General features: G+C 43.1%; 3 protein-coding genes and 1 pseudogene across 6 annotated transcripts; 3 read left to right on the top strand and 1 right to left on the bottom strand.

The window, feature by feature from the left end:
- Positions 1–3,895: 3,895 nt before the first annotated feature.
- LOC115744653 (protein DETOXIFICATION 45, chloroplastic-like) lies at positions 3,896–9,579 on the top strand. 4 transcript variants are annotated; one of them, XM_030679933.2, is made up of 15 exons: positions 3,896–3,974; positions 4,463–4,809; positions 5,329–5,462; positions 5,853–5,996; positions 6,080–6,228; positions 6,377–6,512; positions 6,727–6,823; positions 6,903–7,003; positions 7,183–7,346; positions 8,082–8,153; positions 8,262–8,378; positions 8,469–8,564; positions 8,673–8,794; positions 8,930–8,987; positions 9,337–9,579. In XM_030679933.2, exons 2-15 carry the CDS (start codon positions 4,526–4,528, stop codon positions 9,346–9,348), a joined length of 1,686 nt encoding a protein of 561 aa, XP_030535793.1. In that variant the 5' UTR covers positions 3,896–3,974; positions 4,463–4,525; the 3' UTR covers positions 9,349–9,579. The 4 variants fall into 4 exon arrangements, with proteins under 4 accessions (XP_030535793.1, XP_048140077.1, XP_030535795.1 ...); XM_048284120.1 differs by having other exon boundaries at positions 3,925–3,942; XM_030679935.2 differs by lacking the exon at positions 3,896–3,974 and adding an exon at positions 4,011–4,036.
- Positions 9,580–10,285: 706 nt separating this feature from the next.
- LOC115744693 lies at positions 10,286–11,329 on the top strand (annotated as a pseudogene).
- An 892-nt stretch (positions 11,330–12,221) lies between these two features.
- Positions 12,222–13,305, bottom strand: LOC115744694 (putative F-box protein At5g60060). The gene has a single exon (XM_030680016.2). The coding sequence runs from the start codon at positions 13,296–13,298 to the stop codon at positions 12,222–12,224; it is 1,077 nt and encodes a 358-aa protein (XP_030535876.2). The 5' UTR covers positions 13,299–13,305.
- Positions 13,306–20,925: 7,620 nt separating this feature from the next.
- LOC115744805 (protein STRICTOSIDINE SYNTHASE-LIKE 5-like) lies at positions 20,926–24,175 on the top strand. The gene is made up of 4 exons (XM_030680167.2): positions 20,926–21,488; positions 23,086–23,393; positions 23,516–23,648; positions 23,769–24,175. Exons 1-4 carry the CDS (start codon positions 21,048–21,050, stop codon positions 24,021–24,023), a joined length of 1,137 nt encoding a protein of 378 aa, XP_030536027.1. The 5' UTR covers positions 20,926–21,047; the 3' UTR covers positions 24,024–24,175.
- The last annotated feature ends 877 nt before the right edge of the window (positions 24,176–25,052 follow it).

The following is a 25,052-nucleotide window of genomic DNA, read 5'->3' as shown; positions in this document are numbered from 1 at the left end:
TTCGTCTTAGTCTTAGTCAAGTCATTTCATTTCTTCGGCTTCGGTAAAGCCCCGATTATTTCGGGGTAAGGTTTGGATTGGGAGGGTGATCTTCCCGATGGACTGACCATACCCCAAATCGATACAGGTGAACAAGTAGAGTGTACCAGATTACAATAACTTTAAATGTGGATTGGATATCAACCGTAGACATCCGACATGAACGGATCCATTTAAGGTTCGAAAAAAATTATCTAGGAACCCCAGAGGAAAAATGAAAGCTGGTCAAGATCTTAACTACGGTGGAGCAGTCTTATGGCTGCCGGCAGAAAGATAAGATGAACTCCGCAAAACGAAAGCATTCCCAGATGATGAGGTCGAGTCGTATCGTATGCCTCACGGAATTCAAACATCCCGTTCAATTCAAGACCTCGGAGAAGCATCAATCGTGCGGGACTCTTCGTCAGTTTTTGTAGCCTTGATTGGCGGATCAAATTGTCAATTAAGAGTAATGAGTAGTGCCTTCGAATTGAAATCCATTCGCTCATGGACCGGCGGGTCTTATTAGCCCCATTCCGGCTTCATTACGATGACAAGGACTTTCAATTAGAACCCCTACCTTTTCTGATTAGCCTAATTCTATTGACTCGGACTCGTTTAGTTTAAGCTTTATTGCCGCCGGGCCTCTCGAGGATCATTCCGTCCGACGGCCGGCGAACCTTCTACCGGACAGATTCGTAGAAGGGTGCTGAAGCTTCTGCCAAAGAAATTCATCCCCGTTTCTTCGATGGGCGAATCTCATCTCCGTCCGTCGCCTCCTCCGTCCATGCACGGCCCCAGTTGGCGATCCGAAGATATCTTATACCGGAGCTGCTTAATGTCAATGCCATTGATGAGAACGAGCTGACTATAGTCCCCAAAAGAGATTATCACCTTATCCTTTCTTTGGTCAAAAATCACCTTATCTTAATAGTGGAAAAAGGTCAGGATCACAGCGTAGTATAGTCTGTTGGCCGTGTCAGGAAGGTAATCCCTAGTATGGGCTAGGCCTGGATGAGATTAGATTATTATTGTTATTATTATTATTGTGGGGGTCAAAATGTGCATTGAAAAATGGTTTTTGGGTCTTGTAGGCCCAAATATGAAGTTCATTGATGATGCTATTTCGGCCCACTACAAGTCTAAAAGCAATTAATGGGCCTAATTGGCTGCTTAGATCTTTAGGCCCACGTCAGAATTCAAATCGCCTTTCATTTTCAAAGCGCGATTTCACATGGCTGCTCTTTCGGGTGAAATCCAACATCTCGCCCCCGGATTTTGTTCCCATGTGCAGTTTCGTCCCGCAACTTGTTAGCTTTGCTCGATTCCATCCTTTTCGTTCTGTCCTACGTGGTAAATCGCGAATTATACACAATGGCTCTAGATCGAAGAACTTTATACAAAATGGTCAAATTCAATTTGACGAAATTTCCCGCTCATATTCTACTAGAATGCTCTTGTTAGCTCACTCGAGCGCCTCGTTTGCATATGATCAAGTGCTACGGTGGTTGTTTACAATGTTGGCGACGTGTCACCAAGTTGAGCTTTTCCACGAAAGTATTTTTCGACTTGCGAAGAGGCATTTTCGCACTGTAATCTTCGCCCCGCAGTGTCTCGCTTATTTTCGCTTACTATAGCCACGCCAAGCCATATCGACCGTGTATGTTAAGTTACTATCCCGACAACAAAGTCTACCGCAATGACGCATGTTGTTCGCTAAAATGCATCCGATCTCGACTTTTCACTCTCATTTCGATATGTCGACACTACCATCGGACTCACCACTTTCACTACTTAGATCCTTTGACCCCCCAAAAAAAAAAAAAAAAGAATACCTAGAGCCGATAGATGCTGCCTCATACACCGCCCCGCTGTTGATCCAACATTGATTCAAACTCAAAGTGATTTAGGCACACGAATTTGAAGGAAGATGTTAGAGATATTTAATATCGTCAAGGGATATTTAGGATATTTTTTCTGATTTTTTTTATATCTAATTCGATTAAGGGCAATATAAATATGCGTATTGTTTAAACATACAGAAACACCAAATATCTCTTACAAACAGGTCGATTACGATTGTTAAGACACCGCTTAAAAGAACACAATACAGTTAATTTCCATGTTTAGGCCACTTTAAGATCGGATTTTCCTCGTGATTCGCGGGACACGTGTCGATCCATGTGAAGTGAATGGAGAGGATCGCAATCCCACCGCCACGTGGCCAACCCAATTTTTTCGCATGGCGCACACGTGCCATGGCCCAGGCACAGCTCACTCACTCACTCCCACGTGGTGGACAGGACCGTACGATTGGCCAATAAATTCTCTTTTGGGGAAAAGTTGAATGAAGCCCTCTTCAGATTTAAATCCACCTATCTTCGGCTGAACCCGTTATTTTGACAATTAAGTAAGATATATACGAAATTAACACATTATGATTGCAATTTTTTAACGTGACCGCATTCTCTTTTTATGTACTCATTCGCAATAAGCCGCATCGTTCAGCATATCAATTTCGTAAATCCGCCTTCATTTACCCGACCACGTCGAAAGAAAAAAAAAAAAAAAAAGAAGGAGGCATTCGGTGTTAAAAAACGAACCCATCAAAATACGATGTAAGTAATAAATAAAGGGTGTCCTTTCAAAAGTGGGTTGTTGAAGCATCACCCAAAACTTTTAATCAAGTCAGCAAAGACTTAATGGTTGTATCCCCACATGTCTCTCCTCAATTAGAATGAACGAGTCCCAACAAAACCTCTCATTTCAAAAGAAAGGAAAAAAAGTTGCAATTTGATTTATGGTTGACAGCCCCACGAGTCCATTTTGCATGTGATCAAACGTGGCTCGAAACAAGACCCTCCAACTAATTAGGGGGGGGAGAGCAAATGATTGACCCAAGAGAATCACATGGAGGCACCAAAAAAAAATAAAATTTGTGGGCTCTTTTTTTTTTTTTTTCCTTCTCTTCCTTCCTTTGGTCCCAACCCCTCAATCCAAGAAGCCCCCCCAAAAAAAAAACTTGTGAAGGAAAACGCAAATGCCATGGCCAACCTCTCGATCTCAAGCCTTTTTTCCTTGCCGTTCGGCTTTGGGTGGTGGACTAGGAAAGGGATGGTGGCAAGTGGCAAGTCATTATTGGCGTTTAGTTTGTCTCTTTAATTTATGGCCCCCCACCCAAACAGTCGTGGAGAGAAGAGCGCGCCAACAGTGTCTTAGTCGAGAGTTATGATTGACAGAGAAATATAATATTCTTTGCTTCATTATCACTGCACGTGATATCAGAACGGGAGGTTGGTCTCGAGTTCAAATCTCTTCGGACCGTATTTGACTCTCCAATTGAATATTCGTGATGGGGAATGATAGAATAATTAAGATATTAAAACACGCCTTTATACGATAACTTAAATTTTTAGGACGGTTGGCCTAATGTTTCTTAACTAGGCAATGCAATGTTGTTGGGATAGAGCAGATCGAGCAAGAGTTAACTAAGTTGGGTAATTGCGAAATGGTGCATCATAACCTCCCGCCAATCGCTTTTTCATCGGTCCAGTTCTCCGATTTTCTATTTTATTTGGAACCGTGCTTGCTCCTATTGCCGAGCCATGAACTTACCGATATGGTTAAATCGAGGGAAATTATTGCGTACGCCGAGTGCAGGTGACACCAAAACTAATGGTTTAATCTGGTAAGATGCAATTAACTTAGGTTGAACTCGCCAAACTGGAGTTCGTACGCACAAGAGTTTTTCTTGCATTACGTGGTAACTGTAAGTTGCAGTTGCATTATGCTCTCCAACGACACTCACCAAGATTGGAGGGTCCCAGTCCCACGTTGTCTACAGTTTTCTGTTGGAAAACCTCTTCCGAGCGCCACGTTATCATCCAGAGAGAAGTTGAAATAAAAAGCTCCGAGTCACGGGAGGCATTGCTAAAGACTGCTCAGAGTCACAGGAGGTATGCTCATTGCTCTCTCTCTCTCTCTCTCTCTCTCTGACTTGTCCTTTGATGTTTTCAAAGTGATTTGGCGCAAGAATGTGGCTTCACCGGTCCTTATTTCTTGATCATGTTCTCAGTTTTCGGATAAAATGAGGAAAGAACAACGAGATTTCCCGTGTCGGACTTGCTTGGATTGAGGAGATTGTTAAAGGGTCGAACCACATTGCTCAATCAAGTGGCGGAGCTTTCTTTTCTCTTTCCCATCTTCTGTTTTCGTTCACTTTCTGTAGCTTTCTTGCATTATTGAGCTCCATAAGTGAAATACGAAAAGTTGATTTTGGGCTAATTACTCGAACTTCATTTTCTAAAGGACACACCAAGATATTAATGAGCAGGCAAGTTTCTGTCTATATCAGGCAATGTCACTCTGATATGTCCATTTTTAGAGTGCATGATTAGGAGTCCAGTTTAGTCTAAAATGTAAGGTGATTCCCTCTCATTCACAGACAGGGTCTGCCTTTGGTGTTTCTTGCTTGCTGAACCTACAACTCCTCTGTACCTCTATAGTTATGGCAGTTGCTCAGTTCACCAATGCACCTCGCTGGGGTGTGGCCGGCAAGGAGAGGGAGAGAAGGCCGTTTGTGAATTTGAGCCGCGAATTGCCCTTCAACAGATCAGAAGTCGCTCAAGCCGGTGGCCATTCCTTGGTGAACAAGAGGAGATTATCGAGCTTCCGTGGCGTTTCCAGGCGTTGCCGGTCGATCAGCGATCAGCAAGCATTGGATTTTGAATTGCATACAGATACTTATCTTGAAGATATCTCGGCGTCAACCAATGGAAGTGCACTGCATGAGTATGGCTCAGTAGCTATAAACTTTATTACCCCTTTCTTTTTATCACTACCTGCAATTGTTCCCTCTTTCATTAGTTTCCGCACCTGACATTTTGATGCCGAAGCACTTCTTGCAATGTGTTCATTCTTTTTCATGGTATTTGGACATGTATGAGTACTTGCTTTTGGTTATGGTAATACTACTTCCTCTGGTGTCCAATGTGACCTTAACATGACAAAGTCATCTCTTTCTCGTCTGGCCATAAAGGGTCATCCCATTCAAAAATCCAAATTTGGAATAATTGGGTAGATTTGACCGGATTTTAGGTAGTGGTGGGGGAGATTTCGGAAACACAAAGGCATGTCAACTTGATATGAGTAAAATGAAGGTGTCGGACTTCACTGTATTTGGTGAGCACCTGACCCTGTATTTGCTTTGGGTGTCATATTTGGAGAAATAGGTGCTGCCATATGAATCTTTATCACCTGAAATTTTTCTTAGGACTGATTTTCCACCCACTGGGTCGTTGATTCCTGCAGTGAGTTGACACAACATTCAACAGACTCCCAAAATCTCCAGACTGAGCTGATAATGCTCTCTTTACCGGCAATTGCTGGACAAGCAATTGAGCCTTTAGCGCAATTGATGGAAACAGCTTACATCGGTAGACTTGGTACATCCTTTCTCTTACTTGGATGGTTTTGTCTGTTAAGCTAAGCCTAGTTTCATGTTAGTGCCCTACACTCCTCAAATATGTGCCTTCTAGGAGTCTTACCAGCAGGATAGATAGCATCGGTCATAGGAAGTTGTTACACTACTTAATAGCTACATCATGAAAACTTATAGAGTTAGTAGTCATTGTGCTTCATATTAGACATCAGAGCGGCTTCCTGGTTATACATTTGTCAAATCGGTTCCATAATTTTACCCTTTCTTCTATCTGTTTTCTCTTCCCTGTGAATTGAACTTGCCTCGATACATTTTCCTTCAAGATTTTTACCTGATATTACTTCCTTAAAATATATGCATAACGCCAAAATCTCTCATGTGTTCTGACGAAAAGGACCTCTGGAGTTAGCGTCAGCAGGCGTTTCTATGTCGATCTTCAACATCGTGTCTAAGGTTTTTAATATTCCTCTCTTAAGCGTCGCAACTTCATTCGTGGCTGAAGACATTTCTAGGAGTGCAGGCGACAATTCAGCTCCAGGTAAGTACCGTCTCACCAGAAAAGAGAGATTGATATTGCTGGAAATTCAGTTGCATGCTCAGTTCGAATTTCCCAACGCACAGGTGGTCAGCATCAAAACGCAGCATATGAAAGAAAGGTGCTGCCTTCAGTATCTACTGCCTTATTGTTAGCAGTAGCAATTGGTGTCTTTGAGGCACTGGCTTTGTACTTCGGCTCAGGATTGTTTCTCGACGTGATGGGCATATCATCAGTGAGTGGAACTTTCTTGATCCTCGGTAGTCACACTGCACTCAGAGTAGATCTCTGGTTCCAAATGGCCCCCGAGTCTTCTATTCTGTGTTCAATGTCTTTCCTCTTTGACTAGTGACAGCATTCAAAAGCTTTCACATTTTGAACAGGGTTCTTCTATGCGCGTACAAGCGGAAAACTTTCTCAAATTAAGAGCTATCGGTGCTCCGGCTGTCGTCGTGTATTTGGCCGTTCAGGGCATATTTCGTGGCTTCAAGGATACAAAAACACCCGTTCTGTCTCTAGGCAAGGATTCGGTTTACCGTATGAAGTTACATTGAAAAAAACATAATGGAGGTCATTTATAACGTTCAGAGTTTTTGGTAGTGTGATCAGGATGTGAATATGTGTGAGCAGTTTGTATCTTGAAATGATTTGTTATTGACAAACGATCAAAATCTCATTTGTTATGCTTTTATCCATTTCCATTTTACTAACTGATGTGGAACTCTATCAACAGGTTTAGGCAACTTCTCTGCTGTATTCTTCTTTCCACTGTTGATGTACTATTTCCGCTTCGGCGTGACTGGTGCTGCCATTTCTACAGTTTTGTCTCAGTATGTAACTCTTTCTATTACTGCCCAGACTTCTCTCATATATCACGTAAATGACCATGCTGATATTCTTTTTCTGCAGATACATTGTTGCCTTTCTTATGGTTTGGCATCTTAACAAGAGGACTGTCTTGTCACTTCCCAATGCACACAATTTGCATTTTGGCGACTATCTGAAATCTGGTATGTGGATCCTTACATTGACTCCGACATTTTTCCCGGAACAACTGTTGTATTATGGTCTTACAAGAGAAACAGCCTCCTGAATCATTGCTCGTTCTATCGTATTAGTACATTGTCATTATTAAGAGTCACCAAAGATAGATGTTCTAAGTTTCTAACCAATAAGCCATTCTGCTCAGGTGGCTTTCTTCTAGGGAGAACTATGGCTGCTGTGATGACCATAACTTTGAGCACATCTATGGCTGCTCGTCAGGGCGCATTAGCCATGGCTGCACATCAGATTTGCTTGCAAGTCTGGTTGTCCGTTTCCCTCCTTGTCGATGCGCAAGCAGCAGCAGGCCAGGTAAGCAATCTTCAACAATGTGCTTATCTGAAGTTGGAATGTTCACCAAGTTTTCCACCTTTTCCCTCATTCATGAATGAGTCTCTTTCCTGATAAATATGCATGCCGATTATGGGAAATTAGTTTATGTGGATACCATATTTTTCTGTTCATTGAAAATTGACTCTCGGTGCAATATGCCTCCCCAAAACAGATTATATATTTCAGTCCGGCTTTGGATAATTGATTCCCTTCAATAGGAATGATAGAAAGAGAAAAAAATTTGAGGACCTTTAACTCGACCTAAAATATAGTTGCAACTTCTGAGATGGTGAATTCCCTTTCCTGAAACACAACTCGTCCTCTGAGCAATTCTAAGCTGGAAAAAATGTACCGGACTCATTCGTCTATCCTGTATGTTATCCAATTGATTAACTGGATGGAATAAGTGCACTAAAAGTTCTTAAACTTGTAAACAATCGAAAATACTCAATCGCCTTTTTTTGAATATCTTTTAAGACTTGAATGTATGTTTTAAAAACTTTAACATTTGGTTGCACTTTTGCTACAAGATGTAGGACTTTTGATTCATTTATCTCTTTGGATTTGTATTCTTTTTGAATCTTACTCGATGTCGTTGTTGTTAATTTTGAAATGAATCTCCAGTTTTATATTGATGTCTTCCACTTTACCTGAATAGTGTGCGCATCAAGATAACTATACTGAATCATCAGCTAAATCTGGTTCCCTTCTTAGGCTATGATTGCGAGTTCATTTGCAAAAGGTGACTATACCGCTGTAAAGAAAATCGCATTCTTGGCTCTTAAGGTAACATATTTGGACAGATCGCCGAATTGTGGTTTCTACCTTGTACTTAACCTAGATTTGATTTCCTTTAGGCTTCATGTTTCATGACTCATGGTAAGTTTCCTCCAGACAGGACTAATTACCGGTGTGTCCCTAGCTCTGTTGTTGGGACTGTCATTTAATTCTTTGGCAACTTTGTTCACCAAGGACGCACAAGTACTAAAAATTGTTGGATCAGGCTTATTGGTACGCTTCCTGCCTACCGTTCGTCTGGGGTGTTTATTTAAAATTAGCTCTTATTTTCAGTTACATTGATTCTAACTTCAATCTATGTAGTTTGTAAGCGCCAGCCAACCGATCAACGCTCTAGCTTATATTTTCGACGGTCTCCATTACGGCGTGTCAGACTTCTCGTACGCAGCTTGGTCTATGGTAAATGAGTCTCTCAACTAGCAAATTGCATGTCTGAGATCTGACTTGGTTGTTCTCGTACTACTTATTTAGCACGTCTTCTGATAATTTGACACCGATGATGGGCAGATGGCCACGGGTGCAGCATCTTCTGTGTTTTTGCTTTACGCTCCATCCATTGTCGGTCTTTCGGGAGTCTGGTCTGGATTAACTCTTTTCATGGGCTTGCGCACATTAGCCGGATATGCAAGGTGCGGAGTGCATTCTTCCTTTTCGTGCTTATTCTTTCTCCATAATTTGTAAGCATCGGCATTCTTTAGCATCTCTGATCCATGTTCCACTCTGGTTTTGCCCGTCTCTGACAAAACTATGCCGTGCATTACTAGATTAAGCTCAAAGGAAGGTCCGTGGAAATTTTTGCATGGAGACACTTATAAGTTGCAGGTGGGTGGTAAAACTTTCGTTCTTAACGATGCCCTTTTCATAGTCCGTTATGCTAATGTTTCTTGAACAATCAATGTTCTGTATGTGCTGTCGTGTGGTGTGGTACTATCCTCACTCCTCAGGTTTTGAATTAAAGAAAGTTTGATATCTGAAAGCATTAATCAGTTGAAAATGCTATTAACATCAGATTACGGGTATCGCCGCCTAAGAAGTTTAATTTTTCTGAGCAATTTCTTTTCCATCATCGAAACTTCTGCTAAGCATACGCTATCTTGAATACGCTCGATACTAACACATTACAAGTTCCGTCGAGGATGAACTTAACCTCCCGAGTTGCTTACTTTTGCAGGTTGCCATTTGAGATGAGAATCAGGAAGGGACCTGTATTGGCTTCGTTTTCGTTCCCTGAATTTCTTCTTGGTTCCGATGGAGTCGGACCACCGTTCACACTATGTTTGGCTCATGTATAGTTTGTATATAGTTCTTGTACTCAGCTCATCGTACTGGATGAGTTCGCCACTCCTTTTGCAGCATTTGAAACACGAGTAGTAACACCGGTAAGGCCTCTATATTTATGTCTCAATTCTCTCCCTGGATGATTATCATCATTTACTATTGTCTGGTGCGAAAACTAGCTTCGGAGGACTGCGCGAATTGTCGTGCATAGAAAGATTCCGCGCATTCATCTACTTTGGAACGACAAATCCTAAGTCTCTCCTTTTCTTTCCTCCCGAGATTAGCATTTGTGCCCAAATTTCCCAAATCTCAATCGGTATCCTGTTGCAAATATGATTCCGAAGAATTCATAGTATAAAAAATCATGGTGTAGAAATCATCTTTCCCAATTGCATCTTGGGTATTCTATGACAGTTTCAATCTAGCGCAAATGATGGTAGCCTTTGATGTTAAAGACAATGAGACCAGTGGACAGCTTTGCTCATTAGTCAAGAACCAAACGAGTCTCACCAATTGGATCATAGAGCAGACACGGCTCTTGCGAGAGACAACTGTTGCAACTGAGAATCGAGAACAAAAGTCGGATGAAACACTGACTCCGGAACATCGGCTTTGTCTGATGCCGAGCCGCTAAAACCTCCTCATCACATCCATGTCCGATGAAAGTTAAACTCTTCCGACTGCACCACACTGTCCGAGTCAAGAACCGACTCACCTAGAAGTAAAGAAGCTCGCTGAAGGCCCTGACTGCTCTCCATCAATCTTGGTTCCTTTTGGCAGCCACAGTTCTATACCGACATGAGCCACACTGTTTCGATAGGATGCATTAATGTCGAAACTGTCATCTGCCACAGGGGCTGCTGAGTGTGAGCAAACACGGTACCATCGAGCTTTTGACGGATGAGGCGGAAGGTGTGAAGTTCGAACTCACGGACGCCGCGGATGTGGCCCGTGACGGGAAGATTTACTTCACCAACGCATCGTACAAGTACTCCTTAGAAGAAGTCATTTGGGACGTTCTGGGGGGTCGGCCGCACGGGAGATTCTTGAGCTATGACCCGGCGACCAAAGAAACTAAAGTAAAGTGCTAGCTCGGGATCTCTACTTTGCCAACGGTGTCGCTCTCTCTCCCGACCAAAGCATCGCCATCTTCTGTGAAACTGTCATGTGAGTTCAATGGGATGTTCACAATCACTTCTTCAGCCAAAATCCTCCCAAACTAAATAATTATAAAGTATGGATGAGATCGAGTGGGTCTTCTTCTTCTTCTTCTTTGTTCTGGGTTCTTTAGGAGGAGGTGCAGGAGGTATTGCATAAATGGCGAGCGAAAGGGACGAACCGACACATTCATCGACCGTTTGCCGGGTTATCCAGACAACATCAGATACGATGGAGAAGGCCATTACTCGATTGCCCTCACCTCGGTGAGTAGATCACCGTCAACTTCAACATGCATGCTCCATTTGAGGAGCTTCTTTGGTGCACTGTATCTTCATCCACATCACATAAGAAATTTCCTGTTCTTTTTTTTTTGCAGGGGAACTCGATGTTTAACGAATTGTTGTTGAAGTACCCATTCATAAGAAAAGGAGCGGCGATCTTGGAGTGTTTCAACAGGCGGCCGGTGATGGACAAGAACAGCGGGGTCTTTCAAGTCGACTTGGAGGGAAAACCGGTCGCACATTACTATGATCCGCAGTTGTCATTCATATCGAGTGGGAACAAGATTGGCGACTGCTTGGACTGTGGCTCCCTGCACTATCCTTACGTCCTTCGCCTCAAATTAGATTAGATTAGAGGCTTCTTGTTGTGTTATGGGATTAAGCAACGGACGTGATTATGCTTTGATTAAGCTACGCTTGATTTGGATGAAGTTTTGCTTTTGTCTTTCTGGTGTCATGCAGATAATTGTATGTTGTATAATTGGTAGGGATGAGAGGAAACTGCTAAGTCCGAGTAGACTCGTAAATTTGCAAACATACACACGCAAAGTGCAAGAAAATTCAAATACAAGTAGGTTTACTTAATGGTTGGACATAGAGTTTGTAGAAAAATTCAAATAAAGGTCATTAAGGGTCCGTTTATTTTACGGAAAATGAATGGTTTGGAAATTTCGTTTGTATTGCTTACAAAAATGAATCGGTGAAAGAATAATTTTTATCGTTCACCAAACTATGTAGACAAGTGATGCTCTTAAGCACATAATAAAATATCTAACTTCACGCATAATGTGAACGAGTACGTGCACGCAGTTTATCTTAATTTCTACCCGACGTTTCCGCATAATGTAAATATCGTCTACTAATGTTACTAATGTAAGGATCACCAGTCTACCATCATTTCCTTGTCTTTCGTGGACTGATGTGGGAGAAGATCGTCAGTTTTCTAGGAATTGCCAAAGACGTCGATATCCGTTCTGGTCGACATTTTTAAAGATGATCTTGTGATTCCTATACTAGCAGAAATGGATATCATGAACTAAATTTCCAGGCAATAATGTGACTTACGAGAACATGTGTATAATATCAAATGGCTTATTTGACTTTGTTATTGGAAGTAAAGTGATTAGAAATCAGATTGCACACTTCACAAAAGCTTAGGAACTTGTAGCGACATTTTCAATTATTCGATAAGATAAAATGATTGCACCGAATATTCAAAAATAGTTTCAATGACCAAATTGAAAGAATTAATCTTTAAAGTACGACATTGCACGCAGGACAAAGTTCAAGGGCTATTTAGTGCCGTTTCCCTAAATTTAAGTTGAATTTTTCAAATTCATTCTAGAGTAATTGCCCCTCTCTTCATCAACGAAATAAACCAGAAATCCACGTCCTTGTGGCCACGATCCGTCAAGCTGAACGCCTTTACATCTTCCCAGAAATAGGAAGAATAGGAAGAGGCATTCTCCACGTAGTAGATGCAGTCCCCTTCGCACCCGTCGATCTCGGTCGCCGGGACCGCAAACGACCGGCCGTTGCCGAGGAAGAAAGCCGAATTGCCCAAGCTTCTCACCTCCTTCCATCTCCAACATTCTCGATCCAATCTGTAGGCTCTAAAATGACGCGCCCCGCCATGTCTAATGCATTCGTCCACTGCATAAAGATCACCACTTGAGATCACCAAACGTTTCCTGTGGCGGCGATGGCAACGACAGCTGCCGGCGTCGATTGACAACGAGAACTTTTGAAGTTTGAAAGATGAATCGATCCACGAAACCGACCCAAACTGATCGGTGACGCAGACTTTGCCTTGGTAGACTACAATGTCGTCATAACCCCCGCCTAAATGACTCCAATTCTCATCCCCATACTTCCAATAACATAATTGCCCTACCACATCAATGAAATAAACCAAACACTGATGTTGATCAGCCCTTACACAATATGGATGCACCACTACTTTCTCCAAACCTTCTCCAGTTCTACCGTCATATTCGAGCGTGTATTCTCTACAGATTTCAATGATTCGGAATTGGAGACAATCGAGTACCGGTGGGAGCTCGCGGGGCAAGGACGCCATCCGCCGCCGCGAGAAGAGGCTGAGGATCCGAATGTACCCGCGCTCCGACTCCTCGAGCCTCAGCAGCCATCGAGCGCGACCGGAGGCGGCTCCGTCCGCCGTCTCGAGAGCGTAGACCGTGCTCTCGCTGAGGAAGTGGTCGGGCCTCCGCGAGCGAGGGATTCTGAAAGGGAATCGCGAAGCGTCGCGGCGAAGCGTGGGGATGGAGGAGCGGAACGAAGAGCAGACGCTGCGGAACCGGAGGACGTCCATGCGAGTGTGGAGCCGACAGCCGATCATGGAGAGAAGCTCCGGCTGGAGATCGGACCATGGACGTCTCCTGGTTCCCTCCATGTGAGCTCCTACGTTTTTCGCGCAAGCAACCGCAGATGTTGCGGGAAGAAGAAGAGGGTTCGGGTTTCCCACGGCTGGACAAATTGAAACCCTAGCTCTCCTTGGAGGGATGCAGGTATCTACGGCCCAAGTCTTCTCTGAACTTAATTTTGGAGTCGGATGGCTTGAACCTGAGAAAGAGGAGGAGGCCCTTATCGAGGCCTGCAAATTGGAGATGGCCCATTTCGAAAAATGTGCTGTCAAGCCCACCGTTTGAGATATGCAAGTCAAGTTACGGACTGGATTGCCGAGACGCCGACAGACATGGTTTACTAATCCCCTAGTACAATAGCTGGAGTGTTTTTGAAATTCAATATAAGTCAATTTATCTCATGCCGTTAGAAATAGTATAAATATAAATATACGTATATATGCATGTATATGTATTGTAATCCTCAAGAGCTTGTATCGTAGAACATGGGCATTGCTTCGGTGTTGAAGTCGTTTTTGCATTTCCGCGTTAGAGTAGAAGTATTGAAGTTCGACAAGAAGACTTCCGACTTGCATCTTGAAGACAAGTAGTGTCCATATTGAATTTCCTTCTTCCACCGATTTTGGCCGACTCGAAGTCGGAGTCGAGAGTTTTTGGTTCAAAGTTGGACTCCTCTTAGCTGTACAAAAAGCAAGAGGGAAAATTTCAAATAAAGATCCCGAAGTATCCTTATTTTCGCACCACCATTCACACTATGTGTGGCTCGTGTATAGTTTGCATATAGTTCTTGCGGTCAACTCATCGTACCGGAGGAGTTCGCCACTCCTTTTGCAGCATTTGAAATAGAGTGCAATAACATCGGTAACGATAAGGCCTCTATATTTATGTCTAAATTCTCTCCCTGGATTGTCATCCTCATCTGCTATTGTCGTGCGCGAAAACGAGCTTTGGAGGTCCGTGCGAATTAGATGCTATATCTTCTGCGAATATACGTTAGAATTGTCGTGGATAGAAAGATTTGGTGCTGGGATCCGTTGAAACTCGGAGTTGCGAAGCACGTCTCGATCCTCAAGATGATCGAAGATTATCGAAGGTGAAAGGTTCTCTTCACACGAGTGAAGTGTTCAAGGAAGGAGATGGATGGACTCTATAATTTTCTATATTCACCTTACTTTCACCTTATTTTCACCTTGCAGAAACGATTACACGACTCGCCTTTATATAGGCTTAGAAACATGACTCTTGACATACCCTAGGTACATGAAAAAACCCGACTAGATACATAGCAATAATTACACATCGAAATACTAAAAGACTCTCGAGACACACAACAAATAATGACTCTTAAAAGACTACAAAGCAATAATGACACAAAACACGCATGTCGATAGACGTCCATCGGAAATCGAAAAATCTATCGAAGAGTCACGCTATTGAATTCTAGAGTATGCGGTGATATTTTCAATACTCCCCCTCACCGACTACTCTCTCTTAGGACAGATCTCGCGGCCATACCAAGCTGAGTTCTAAACTCATCGAATTTTGCTGCTCCAAGACCTTTGGTGAAGATATTAGCAACTTGATCACCTGTCTTGGTGTATTCCATTTTGATCTCGCCCTGCAAGACCTTTTCTCGATGAAAATGGTAGTGTACTTCCACATGCTTTGTTCTAGCATGAAAAATTGGATTTTCTACTAAATTTATAGCAAACAGATTATCACAAAACAATGTTGTCAAATAATCTATCGATTGATGAAGATCATCCAATAACCGCACTAGCCACGTACTCTCTTGAGTTGCCATTGCTTTTGCTCTGTATTCGACTTCTGTCATCGATAGAGACACGGTCGGCTGTCTTTTTTTGCACCAGGATACTACTGCTGACCCAAGGTTAAACGAGTATCCGGTAGTCGAGCGCCTTGTGTATTGATCTCCAGCAAAGTTGGCATCGCAATAACCGACCAACTCACCCGATGGGACTTTCTTGTACTGAAGGCCAAAATCAAACGTCTTCTTTACATACCTCGGGATACGCTTGGCTGCATCCAAGTGAGGCTTCCGTGGCTTCTCCATAAACCGACTTACTACTCCAACTGCAAAAGCGATATCGGGTCGAGTTATGGTAAGGTAAATTAAACTACCTACCAATTGCTCGTACATGGTCGAATCTTCTAACTCTCGACCTTCATCTGCATACGACTTTGCATTCCCATCCAACGGAGTAGATATAGGCTTGCAATCGAACATCCCGAACTTCTCCAAGAGATCTCGTGCATACTTCTGTTGACATAGGAATAATCCTTCCTTTGTCCGATCAATCTCGAGTCCCAGAAAGTGCTTCAGCTCTCCAAGCTCCTTCATCCGAAAACGGACCGAGAGATTGGCTCTAATTCGACATATCTCATCTTCATCATCTCTAGTAATGATGAGATCATCCACCTAAACCAACACGGTCGCTATCTTTCCATCTTACGCCTTCACGAACAAGCTCGAATCTGCGGGGGCTACGGAGTAACCACTTCTCAATAAGAATTCTGCGATCTTCCCATACCATGCTTTCGGGGCTTGCTTCAAGCCATACAACGCTTTCTTTAGCTTGCAGACATATTCTGGATGATTTTTGCTGTTGAAACCATCCGGTTGCTCCATGTATATTTCTCGATCAAGCTCTCCATGAAAAAATGCATTCTTCACATCCATTTGCCACGGATTCCACGACTTGCTTGCTGCAAGTGCTAACGTAACTCGAACAGTAGTAACTTTGGCCACCGGGCTAAAGGTTTCTTCATAATCGACGCCATATTTTTGCGAGAAACCTCGAGCGACTAGACGTGCTTTATATCTCTCTATCGACCCATTTGGTCGAGTTTTCAATTTATAAACCCATTTGCAAGATATAGGACGTACCTCTTCGGGTTTCGGCACCAAGTCCCACGTCTCATTCTTCTTTAGTGCGAGGATCTCTTCCTCCATGGCTTTCCTCCACTCTACATCCTTTGATGCTTCCTCATATGTCGACAGCTCCACTGCGCCAACATCTTCAGTCAACGCTGCATTGGCATACTTGGGGTTTGGCCTCCTCTACCTCCGTGATCTCCGAAGTCGAGGCTCCTCTTCTTCAGATTCCTCTACCTGACTTGGTCGAAATTCTTCAGTTACTATTTGATGCTCACCGGATGAACTTGTCGAACCTTGTAACCGTGCTTCGACATCCTTTTCGACATCTCTTTCGATAGGCTTATCCTCATCGAATTCTCTTAGCCTTTCTTGAAACTCTTCTTCGATATGCTGTGAATCTGGCACTTCGACGGCTTGAGGTGACCACCATGACGACAATTCGTCGAACACCACATTTCTCGAAATATAGCACATCCCCGTTGTAGGATCACAGCACTTCCACCCTTTTCGTTGATCATCATAACTCACGAAAATACATCAAACCGCCTTCTTGTCGAATTTGCTGCGAAGGTGTTACGGCACAAATGCATAACATACACATCCAAAAACTCTGAAGTGACTTACCACAGGCTTGCACTTCCATAACCTCTCATATGGTGAAACGAAGCCGAGCCTTGCTTGTGGTAATCTGTTAATCACATGAGCCGTTGTCTTCATACACTCAGCCCAAAATCTTGGTGAAACATTCTTCGCATGTAGCATGCTCCTTCATGTCTCTGCTAGATGCCGATTCTTTCTTTCGGCAACTCCATTTTGTTGTGGCGTATACGGACAAGTAAACTGTCGACGTATCTTGCATTCTCGCAAATACTTCGTGAATTCATTAGAAGTATATTCTCCCCCGTTATCAGCACGAAGGCAAAGAATCTTCTTGCCCACTTCACTTTCTACCTTCTCCTTAAACTCCTTAAATTTGATAAATGCCTCAAATTTATCTTTCATAAAATCAACCCAAACATACCCGGAGAAGTCATCGATAAATGTGATCATATGCTTTGATCCACCAATAGACGATTGCTTCACTGGACCAAACACATCCGAGTGAATGAACTCGAGAGGCGTACGAGCTTTGAACGATGATTCCTCGTAAGGAAGCTGGTGTGCCTTTCCATATTGGCATCCGGCACAAACCACATTTTCTTGAACTTCCAATTGGGGAAGGCCCTTCAGCATATTTTTCTGCATTATCACTTTCAACTTGTGATAACTTATATGCCCAAGCCGCGCATGCCACAAATCGGGTGTATCATTCCTCCGGGTTTTGTTTACGTATGCCGTTTGAGCGGACATCACGTAAACGGATTCTAGTCAACGTCCCTCCATGATTGGTCGACTAGTGGGCTTCACACTTCGGTACACCTTAACATCTTGTGAACGGAATATAACATAATTACCCGAGTCCGTGAGCTGGGACACGGACAATAAATTTTTCTTCATCCCCAGCACATGATACACATTTTTCAATTCAGCATGTTGTGAATTGAATCGAGGAGTTATCACCATCTCACCAATATGAGAAATTAGCAACCTCGAGCCGTCCGGTGTAATAACTACACGTCCACCGGTATAATCAAGCGTATTCGACAGCTTGCCTTGATCTCCGGTCATGTGATTCGAATACCCCGAATCAACAATCCAATTAACATCATAATTAATCGACTTATCACTTATAGTGATTAAAGCCATCGAATGGTTCAACTCGGCAATGGACGAAGCGGCGAGCTCGTCTTGCACCTCCGTTGCGACAGACGCATGAAAATCCCATTCCACATTGTCATCGCAATCACTCCTCTTCGATGAAGCCGTGACATTTCCTTCAACTCTCTTTATTCGACAATCTCTGGCAAAATGACCTTCTTTGCCATAGATGTAACATCGTTCACTACGCATTTTGTCATTCCCATAACGATTACGCCAAGCTCCTCCCGATCGAAGGCTCGTCTCTCCAGGATGCTTTTTCCATTCTCCACGAGCTGGCTGCTTTTGCCTTTCGACATGACTTTTTCCCGGATTGTCATCTCTATTGTCAGCACCGATTCTCCTTTGGCCCTTGAACCCTCTTTTATCACCGTAGAGGGCACTCTCATCTCCCTTCATCGAAACCTTAGACATTTGATTATCTAAAGTTTCTTGGTTGGCCAAAATATTCTCCAGTTCGATCAACGTCGGTTGAGTTGCCCATCCACGAGTAGCCATAACAATACCATTATACTCCGGCTTTAACCCGTGAATAATAATCCTTCTCATTCTCGTTTCAGAGATAGCATTATTCGGATCTAGCTTCGAAATTTCGTCACAAATAGACTTAACTTTGGAGAAATACTGACTCACCGTCATATTTTGCTGTGACATCGACAACAGTCCGTTCTCCAACCTTTGCAACTCGGCATCATTCGACCTCGCGAATAACGCAGCCAAGTTATCCCATGCCTCCTTGGGAGTCTGCACACTCTTTATATGCTGCAACAGGTCATCTTCAACGGTCACAACAAGAGCGTAAAGAGCCTTACCCGCTTTGATGTTCCATCTCCTCAGATCACCATCGTTTGTGGGTGCCGTGGTGTTGCTGCCGCCAACGATATCCCACAAATCTTGACTCTGCAAATAAAACTGCATGCGGGTACTCCAATTATTATAATTGGAATTGTTCAGCTTCTCAATACCATTCGTCGAACTTGATACGTCCGCCATCCGATTGGAGAAAAGTACCCGGCTTGGTCCCAATCAATTGATCACAGTCCCCGATCGTACTCCGTGAGAACTTCAACGTACTCCGGTCCTTGACCGCTTACACTTGAGCAATGGTCGCCGACCACCGTCTTCACGAACCACGCTCCGGAAGATTTGATTCACGGTCCCCGATAACCTGGCTTTGATACCAAATGTTGAAACTCTGAGTTGCGAAGCACGTCTCGATCCTCAAGATGATCGAAGACTATCGAAGGTGAAAGGTTCTCTTCACACGAGTGAAGTGTTCAAGGGAGGAGATGGATGGACTCTATAATTTTCTATATTCACCTTACTTTCACCTTACTTTCACCTTGTAGAAACGATTACAAGACTCGCCTTTATATAGGCTTAGAAACATGACTCCCGACATACCCTAGGTACATGAAAAAACCCGACTAGATACATAACAATAATTACACATCAGAATACTAAAAGACTCTCGAGACACACAACAAATAATGACTCTTAAAAGACTACAAAGCAATAATGACACAAAACACGCGCGTCGATAGACGTCCATCGGAAACCGAAAAATCTATCGAAGAGTCACGCTATTGAATTCTAGAGTAGGCGGTGATATTTTCAATAGGATCTACTTTTGGAGTGACAAATCCTAAGGATCTCCTTGTCTTCGCTCTTTTGTTTTCTCGGCTAATTGAGGAAAACCCAAGATTAGCATTTGTGTCCAAATTTCGCAAATCTAGATCGATATCCGGTTGCAAATATGAGTCCGAAGAATTCAGAGAAGGAATAGTCGTGGTGTAGAAATCATGTATTGCAGAGTACATCTTCTGTGTGCTAGTACGGTTTCAATCTAGCGCAAATGATGGTAGCCTTTGATGTTAAATACGATGCCACCGGTGGACAGCTTTGCTCATGAGTCAAGAACCAAACGAGTATCACCAATTGGATCGTAGAGCAGACACGGCTCTTGCGAGGGACAATTGTGGCAGCTGAGAATGGAGAACAAAGGGTCGCACGAAACACTGCGGTCACTCCGGAACATCGGCTTTGTCCGACGCTGAGTCGGTCAAACCTCCTCATCGCATCCATGTCCGATGAAAGTTAAACTCTTCCGTCTGCACCGCCCTGTGTCCGAGTCAAGAACCGACTCACCTAGAAGCGAAGAAGCTCGCTGAAGGCCCCGACTCACTCTCTATCAATCTTGGCTCCCATTTTAGCAGCCTTGGTTCTATACCCACATGAGTCCTTTGACCAGGCGCCAATGACAGGATCGGTCGTCGCCGCTCCAACAGAGAACAATAACATGCTGCGTGACGCGATGATGGTTGGGGCGCTGCACATGTTCGGTCCTGAAAATGTCGCACGTGACCCCGTGTCGCAAACAGATCATGTCGGGTGCGAAGACGGGCGGACAGAGCGAGCCAAGGTGAGTGACTCGGGAGGCAACCCGGTGGTAGAGTGCTGGGTTACAACACTGGTGGACGTGACACGATGGCGAGCTCGTTGTGTGCGAATCCAAAAGATATAAATTGCTTCCGTAAATCAATTTGTCTTTTACATTTTTTCTAGAGTTATATTGAGAACTATCCGTAGAAGATCCATAATATTTTGAATTATACTAGAAAATTAGTGAAGACAATAGTCAAAATAAAAACAGTATTTTTTCCCCCCAATCAATAAACATGATCGATGTGGTTGGTGAGCTCTTCTTCACTCATCTGTCAATCACTCAATTAAAATAATCCGCCGGCCATTAGGGTAACGCATGACAAAGTCACGAAGCCGACGGTGGTTGGAGCAGATGTTAAGGTTTCGAAGCAAATGCGATTGGTACAATTCTGAGCCCAACAAAAGCACAAAGTCCAAGATCCGTTTCGAAATATAAGCTAAGATCCGTTCCGGAAAAGTTGTAAACGGGAATGGGTTGTGATTATTCATATGTCAAAAGCTTTTATGTTTTCGAGGGTCGACAGAGACATGTACGGTAATGACAATGCAATCAAATTGTAGATGTGTTGCCCCATTTGCGTTGACGAAAAAACTTCACCTTGCCTCTGAACTGAATTGAAGAAAGGCGACGAGCCAAGAACCGGCTCACCGCCAACTTCTCGTCATCGCCGCCAGCATGGCCGAGTCAAGAGCCGACTCACCACCACCACCACCACCATCCAAAACCTCGCTAAAGCCCTCGCTCACAGTCACTCTCCTGTCAATCTTGGCTCCAATTCTAGCAGTCACGATCCTATACCGACATGAGCCCTTCGACCCGGCTCCACTGCCCACCCACGGGCTGCTCGGGTCGGTTGCTGCCCCTAGAGAGAATGGCCGCATGTTGCGTGGTGCAGAGATGGTCGGGGCCGGGCGGATGGCAGGGCCCGAGGACGTGGCTTACGACTCAGCGTCCGGGCTCATCTACGTGGGCTGCGCAGACGGGTGGGTAAAGCGGGTCAAGGCGAACGACTCAGTCGGCGACTCCACGGTGGAGGACTGGGTCAACACCGGCGGGAGGCCGCTCGGCCTCGCGCTCGGACTCGACGGGGAGGTCACTGTATGCGACGCCTACAAGGTTAGTATCAACCGTCTATGTTTGTGAAATTATTAAACAATTAGATAACCCCGGTTTTAGTATGCTAATACTTTTTAAGCAACTATATATAATCTGCTTTGATAATCGAAAATATCTATTATATATTATATTTAACGAGATCTTAAAGCATTGCTTAACATGGTCCATCCAATTTTACTGAGGCAAAAATAGAAACCCAAGAAAGTGTTTAATTTGGTTTTTTTGTTTTTCTTAGGAGAATTACCTTAGGAATTTTTTGGGAGCCGAAGGTCAAGACATTCCAACATCATTAACTACAGCAAAAGAAGATAGCTAAACCGAATACAGAGATAAATTGGGAAGATTATAAAAAAATCACAAACTTGTTGCAATTGTACCAATTCAGTTTTAAATTTTTTTTGCCCGATTTAATCCTAAATCTTTTGCAATTGTGCCAATTCAATCTATCCAATCAATTCGGCATCGACACGGACGTCGACCATCCAACAACATAATATTTTAGTATTTTAATACTTCTTCTTTTTTCTTTTCTTTTCCTTTCTTCTTTTTTTCCTTCCCTCTTCTTCCACCGGCAATCGGCCAAATTTGACAACCGGCTATTGGCGAGGGCGACCTTGACCTCGCTAGATCCGGGCTAGCGAGGCTCAACCTTCATCACCTCTGGCTCGCTTGAACGAAGAAGAGGGGGAAAAAAAGGAAGAAGAAAGAAAAAAGAGAATATAAAAGTGAAAAAAATTAAAATATTATGTCTTTGGGCCATCGGTGCCAGCCGGTGTCTACATCATCGCCAGCCGACCAAAATTGATCGGATAAACTGAATTGACACAATTACAAAAGATTTGGATTGAATCAAGAAAAAAAAATATTTATAACCAAATTAACAAAATGACAATATGTTTATAACTTTTTTGGTAATATTTACAAGATAAGTTAAATGGATGAACTAGCCCAGGTTAGGTCTATTAAATGCTCCCGGGAACAGAAATTTGGAGCAGTTACCAAACGTGTTTCCGCTCCAGGAACAGAAATTTTAGCTAGTTATCAAACGTATTCTCATTCTCTAAAATCCGTCTAGGGAACGGAATCATAAAAAGCTATTCTAATCAGAATAAGTTTTTGAGAACAGAATAGTTGCCATGCGAGCTCTTATTGTCCAACCCAAAACGGCTTGCCCTCGAATTCATAGGAAGAATTATATAATTGAACTTTTTTTTGGGTGAAAATTATATAATCGAATTCGCTATACATAAATGTGGATTAAATGTAAAATTAAATTTCAGGCACGCACACAATTTCGTTTAATTAGGGATGGGTTAACTTCCTAAAAACTTTCTCCTTTCCTTGACTTTTATTTTAAAAAATCCAACTAAACATATAATAATCTGCGTCATCAGATAATTTCTGATTGATCTTTTTTAAGCAAACGAAAGGATTGCATTAAGTAGTTATCAATAGTTCAACACACTGAATAAATAAAAAAATCTGAAATCAAATTGCATATTAAGTCAAAGTTTATGCATCATTTGCGTCATTATACCTACCTAAAAATAAACATTCGAATAAGATGCATTAGTATCTAAACTGTCATCTGCCATAGGGGCTGCTGAGTGTGAGCAAACATGGTACGGTCAAGCTTTTGACGGATGAGGCGGAAGGTGTGAAGTTCAACCTCACGGACGCCGCGGACGTGGCCCCTGACGGGACGATATACTTCACCGACGCCTCGTACAAGTACACCTTGGAAGAGGTCATCTGGGACGTTCTGGAGGGTCGGCCGCACGGGAGATTCTTGAGCTATGACCCGGCAACCAAAGAAACTAAAGTGCTAGCTCGGGATCTCTACTTTGCCAATGGCGTCGCTCTCTCTCCCGACCAAAGTTTCGTGGTCTTCTGCGAAACTGTCATGTGAGTTCAATGTGATGTTCACAAAGACCTCTTTAGCCAAAATCCTCGCAACCTAAATACCTATAAAGTATGGATGAGATCAAGTTTGTCTTCCTCTTCTTCTTTGTTTCTGGGTTCTTTAGGAGGAGGTGCAGGAGGTATTACATAAATGGCGAGCGAAAGGGACAAACCGACACATTCATCGACCGTTTGCCGGGTTATCCAGACAACATCAGATACGATGGCGAAGGCCATTACTGGATTGCCCTCGCCTCCGTGAGTAGATCATCGTCAACTTCAACATGCATGCTCCATTTGAGGAGCTTCTTTGGTGCACTGTATCTCCGTCCACATAACATAAGAAATTTTCTTTCCTTGTCTGTTTTTTTTTTCCAGGGGAACTCAATGTTTAACGAACTGTTGTTGAAGTACCCATTCATGAGAAAAGGAGCTGCGATCTTGGAGAGATTCAACAGACGGCCGGCAATGGAGAAGAACGGCGGGGTTTTCCAAGTCGACTTGAAGGGAAAACCGGTCGCGCATTACTATGATCCTCAGTTGTCATTCATATCTAGTGCGAACAAGATTGGTGACTACTTGTACTGTGGCTCCCTCCACTATCCTTACATCCTTCGCCTCAAATTAGATTAAGAAGCTTCTTGTTGTATTAAAAAAGCTACGCTTGATTTGGATGAAGTTTTGCTTTGGTCCTTCTGGTCTGGTGTCATGCAAGTAGTGTATGTTGGATAATAGGTAGTGACGTGACATAGAGGAAACTGGTAAAGCTTGAGTAGACTCATAAATGTACAAACATCGGGAAAATCGTCCAAAAAAGTCGTAAATCTATTGTACGACGATCAATTTAATTCTAAACCTTTTAATTATATCAATTTGCTCCACAATCTTTTGATGATTCATCAATTTAGTCATAAATCTTTTAAGAATTACCAATGTAGTCCTTCTAACAACTTTAATTGGAAAATTGTTGATGTAGCGGTTTCGTCGGTATTGACCGTCCTATGTGCCGCAGCTGGTTCTGAAGTGGGTGCCAATTTAGTTCAAATTCTCTTGATGACATGCCAATTTAGTCATAAACCTTTTGACTAATTACCAATGTAGTCCTTGTGGCTATTTAAGTTGGAAATCACTAATGTAGCAATCCAATCAACGCTGGCCATCTTATGTGCCGCATTCGATGTTGATGTGGGCAATTTATGAATTTCCTTTTTTAAATTCTTTTTTTTTCATTTTTTTCCTTCACATGGCCTAGAGGGCTGTCACTAGGCGAGGGCACCACCTCCTCACCGACCATAGCTAGGCCTCGACACCTTTGTTGTGGCTCGCAAAGCCCTCAGCCAAAGCAAGGGCTTCTTGGCCATCGCCCGGTGGCAAGCGGCCGCATCGGTCCTGTGATGTAAAAAAAGTGAAAATGATTAAGAAAAGAAAAAATAAAAAATCAATAATTAGACAAGAATTATCCATGTTAGCATAGGCTGCACCACTTAAGGCGGCCAATGCTAACTGAACCTCCACGTCAACGATTTCAATCAAAATTGATTCAAAAGATAATATTAGTAATTCGTTAAAAGGTTTATATCAAATCCTCTCGATCCGAATATGAAGTCTCCAATGAAAGAAGACGTCGATTATTTCCCTGGATACAATTTGCATTCTTTTGAA

The sequence above is a fragment of the Rhodamnia argentea genome, chromosome 8, assembly GCF_020921035.1.
Source record: "Rhodamnia argentea isolate NSW1041297 chromosome 8, ASM2092103v1, whole genome shotgun sequence".
NCBI lineage: Eukaryota > Viridiplantae > Streptophyta > Magnoliopsida > Myrtales > Myrtaceae > Rhodamnia > Rhodamnia argentea.
This window is presented reverse-complemented; position numbering and strand designations above follow the sequence as displayed.

Coding starts and splice junctions, on each gene's coding strand:
- LOC115744653 (XM_030679933.2), top strand. CDS start 4,526: ATGGCAGTTGCTCAGTTCACCAATGCACCTCGCTGGGGTGTGGCCGGC. Junction 5,997..6,079: donor AGGCGACAATTCAGCTCCAG/GTAAGTACCGTC, acceptor CCCAACGCACAG/GTGGTCAGCATCAAAACGCA. Junction 8,565..8,672: donor CGTACGCAGCTTGGTCTATG/GTAAATGAGTCT, acceptor GATGATGGGCAG/ATGGCCACGGGTGCAGCATC.
- LOC115744694 (XM_030680016.2), bottom strand. CDS start 13,298: ATGGAGGGAACCAGGAGACGTCCATGGTCCGATCTCCAGCCGGAGCTT.
- LOC115744805 (XM_030680167.2), top strand. CDS start 21,048: ATGGCCGAGTCAAGAGCCGACTCACCACCACCACCACCACCATCCAAA. Junction 23,394..23,515: donor GTCTTCTGCGAAACTGTCAT/GTGAGTTCAATG, acceptor TGGGTTCTTTAG/GAGGAGGTGCAGGAGGTATT. Junction 23,649..23,768: donor ACTGGATTGCCCTCGCCTCC/GTGAGTAGATCA, acceptor TTTTTTTTCCAG/GGGAACTCAATGTTTAACGA.